The sequence below is a fragment of the Aplysia californica genome, unplaced genomic scaffold (genome assembly GCF_000002075.1).
Source record: "Aplysia californica isolate F4 #8 unplaced genomic scaffold, AplCal3.0 scaffold00485, whole genome shotgun sequence".
Taxonomy (NCBI): Eukaryota; Metazoa; Mollusca; class Gastropoda; order Aplysiida; family Aplysiidae; genus Aplysia; species Aplysia californica.
Genome location: NW_004797755.1, coordinates 480604 through 484621, shown reverse-complemented (window position 1 = coordinate 484621; position 4018 = coordinate 480604). Strand labels below are relative to the sequence as shown.

Below are 4018 nucleotides of genomic sequence, written 5' to 3'. Positions count from 1 at the left end.
ATAATAATAATAATAATAATAATAATAATAATAATAAAAACATCTTGGCCATCAATGACTCACGATGACCAATTCACTTTATCTTCTGCAAAACAGAAGAATTTGAAGATTTAAAGGTTACCGTACACTGACTTTTAGCTTCTGTTGTGGCCGATGAGAGGAAAGTTTGCCACCTTTTGAACATTTAAAGGCTCCTCTTCCATTTTTAGATATGAGCGCAGCTTGCGGGCTTCTCTCTTGGTTTCATCATTTCTTATTCGTGAAGCCTAATATGACTTGCTGCACACTGTGACTACTACTCTCCAGCTGAGTCCGTCAGGAGCAAGGCTATCCCATGTTGAAGGATTTATGTTGAAGTCCTTCAGATACATTCTCAGGGTCTCCTTGTTGCACTTTTTTGTGCGCCAGCCTTACGCTTTCTTGAGGACAGTTCAAAATAGAACACTGCCTTTGGGAATCTGAAATCAGGCATTCTTACGACATGGCCAGCCCAGCGAAATATAGTCCTTTTGCGCTCAGAAAACAGACTCGGTTTTTGCCTTTTTGAGAACTTTGGTGTCCCGTATTTTATCCTGTCATTTGATGCCAAGAATTCTCCCGAGGAAATGGTTACGCTTCTTGGTATGGCTTTGGTACACCGTCCAAGTCTCAGGACCATAAACCAGGATTGAGAGGACCACAGCATTTTCAACGACTTCCAACTTTGTTTTTGTACGAATGCCACAACAGTCTCAAGTCTTTCAAAAGATGTTTTAGCTTTATTCACACTTATTTCTTCATCGGTGCGGGCATTTGAATATAGTGTACTGCCAAGATATTTAAAACTATCAACATTGTTCAGTGTTCCTCTTTGTATTTTTATTTTAGTAGGGAGAGTCTGCCTATCACCGGGAACAGGCTAGAAGAGAACTTCTGTCTTTGGTGTGGTTATTGTAAATCCAAAGATCTCAAATGCATTTGAAAAATTTCTGATCAACGCAGTTTTGCATGCTGGATTCTTCATGGGCAAGCAATGTAAAAATCATTGGCAAATAACAGTTCACAAACATGCATCATGTTAGTTTTTGTTTTTGTCTTCAGCCTACGAGAGTTGAAGACTTTACCGTTCGGTCGGTACCTGATACCAACAAGGTGAGCTCTGGAATGCTTCCTGCATCATCGCTGAGAGCGTACTAATTAACCTACCAATTTATCCACTGGCTAAATAACTTACTAACTTACCTACATTGTATTTACTAACTGTCTAAATAACTAACTAACTTACAAACTTACTAACTTACTTCAAAGAATTACGCAGAAAGTAACTTGATACTACCGATACAAAAAGAACAACTCGTTACCTTTGCGGAAAAGTTTTGCTGCTGTGGCCTTAGCCCTCTTGGACTTCATGCTATCGAAGCTGGTTTTCTCCACTATCTCGGCCACGAATTTATCTGTGACGTCAACTTCCAAGAACTGCGCTATGCGTTTGATATTCTCCATGGGTTGAGCTTTGATGTCCTCATATTTCACAAGTAGCACAGGGTGCCTCTCTTGATTCTTGAGCAACTCGTCCCAGGACAGGTAAAAGTCAAAATAAGAGCCGTAGTCCACATTTCCCTCTATCCAAAGCTCAAAATAGTCTTTGAACTCTCCCGTGTAAGTGTAGAACTCCTCCAGGTTACGAACATGGTTGTAGAACGAGACAACTGTGTCTTTTGGGTTTCTTACTGTGAGGACGATTTTTGTTCTGTGCTCCCTTACACCTTTTGGTAGATCCTCATACACGAAGTGAGAATTGAGCACACGTGGTGAAGACAGAGAGTCAATGATGATGTCCGGCATAACGTCAATCATTCCACCGAGCCCTTTTCCATGTTTGCTTAGCTCCGATTTCCCGTTGACCAACATGTGCAGGATCTCGTGCACCCAGTGACTTCCGGTCTTTGGGTAGCCACACAGCATTACGTCATCTCGTCTTATGCTGATGTTGGGGATCGTTCTGAGTCTCTCTAACCCAAAAGCTGGGAACAATTTTCCATTAAACTTGCAAGCCCGAAGGGACTTTCCACTTCTATCAGTAATTCTGTGATTGGCTCTTTTTTTAGTATCTGCGAAATGTTTTGTAAATAGCTGCAGTACTGGAATCAGATACAAAATCACTTGATATCTGACCATCAGCTGGTACACAAAGTTCTTGAACCTCTGCAGAAGACCCATCCTGGCGGATAAAAAGAAATAGAGACAATTAATGAAAATTTGAAGCAGGAATTGGTCTCTCTTGGTACGTGGTGTTCGCCTCTCTTACTCTCATTCAATCCAACAGGTCCCGGGTTTGAATCCTGACAGCAACGAGACATTTTGTTCTCTAAAATTTTCACCTTTCTGCTCCTTTCCTATTAATTAGTCTAGTAGTCCTGTTCTGTCACCTGCTTTCATATCTACTTCCTTTCCTCCTCTGGGCTCCTCTCCCCTTTGCTCTTGACTCTTTCTACTGTTCTCCTGGTGTTTTTTTTTGCTACTGATGTTTTTTTAACCATACCCCCGATCTTATGGTAAGTAAGATCAAGCACCGAGCCTTTTCAGATAAGGGCCAAAAATGTCGGAGGTCCCCTATGCAAGTTGCGCACGATAAAGAGCCCTTGATGGTTCCAAAATCGATTAGAGTTGGTTTTGGCTGCCACCCAAGCGAAAATTCAAAATCCCTACCAAAACTGAAAACTGAAAACACTTTATAATCAGAATAAAAACATATAGATCTAGAGCACCTTCGAAATCGGAATGTGGCTACCTGATGGCAAGGGCCCCTATGAATTAAGAAAAACGGTCACATACGAAAAGATAATTTGTACTGCAAGTTGAAGAACCAACGGACTAGTAAGGGAATGCAGAGAAGAACAGGAAGAGAAGCATGGATTTTAGTTTTTAAATGTAGGCTAGTACGAGTTTTACGACAGGTACAATTTAGGTTATAATATAAATACCGAAGATTAGAAACGTTACTCGAGAGAAATATAAAAAAGAAGGAGAGATAAGGATGATCGATGTTTGATAGGAAAAAAGGAGCAAACCACACCAGAGGAGCTGCCAAACATCCACCAAACACAAGTGCTAGTGGGAAGAGCACGTGTTCTCAACTGAAGGATGATCAAACATTCAAGCAAGACAATACAACTTTCATGAGTATAAAACGCTCACCACTTCAAACTTACAATTTATTGTTCCATTAAACGAGCTCGGGTAGCCTTCTAATCAAAGTGGGACAAAAAACCAGATACAGATAAGGCCACACCCAAAAAGCAGTCCCACAATGGGAACATAATTATTAACAAAAATTCTTTTTTGAGGTGGCACGACCGCATTGTGAATGAAAACAAATCCTGAATTAATGTTGTATGTTAGATCTAACCGGACAAAATATTCGAGAAAATATCTCATTGATTAATCTTTATTCCCATTTGGGGCAAAATGTAATCATGATTTTCAAACAAGCGGTGGAAATAATGTTACTATAGTACCACGATTTTTCAAAACAATAAATACAACTAAAGATGTGAATGCTCATACTGAGGTCAATGAAGCAGAGATGACAATACTGAAAAAAATATGTATATTTTTATTTATCAATTTGATTTCAAATATGGCTGTCTTCTAAACTTTCGTGGTCAGGGGTCGATATAAGTATACCAAGACCTGATTAAAGGGCGTTCAAAGGTCGAGGAAAAACCAAGCGCCTACAACAGTCTCGGGATTATTAGGAGTCTACCCTTGCCCCAGTGGCGAAGCGTCTATATAATAAAATGATCATTGCTTTTCTTCCTAATTTTGAAACATTGTCGCTGTCAAATTCACCCATAAACGTAAACTTCATAAATTAAATGTAAAAAGACGTTCATAATCAACAATAAACAGTGTGCCTAACATTAAAAACGGTTTCACGGCCACAGAAATAGCCTGCTCACCCCTCTCGGGCCACTCCATAAGCAGTCGCAAGCTTTGCTTAAGTAAGCAGTGAGGCTGGAAGAGTCTACCAATAGAG

At 40.1% G+C, this 4018-nt stretch overlaps 2 protein-coding genes across 2 annotated transcripts in view; one reads left to right on the top strand and one right to left on the bottom strand.

Annotated features, from left to right (window-relative positions):
* Positions 1 to 2199, bottom strand: part of LOC106012753 (sulfotransferase 6B1) — a 6910-nt gene extending 4711 nt beyond the window's left edge. Inside the window, exon 1 of the mRNA XM_013086605.2 lies at positions 1341 to 2199. Within this exon, the coding sequence (XP_012942059.1) occupies positions 1341 to 2199 (859 nt within the window). The remainder of the gene's footprint in view (positions 1 to 1340) is intronic.
* LOC101849560 (2-aminomuconic semialdehyde dehydrogenase) overlaps positions 1 to 4018 on the top strand; it is a 28615-nt gene that overhangs the window by 1409 nt on the left and 23188 nt on the right. The gene's annotated exons all lie outside the window — the stretch shown is intronic.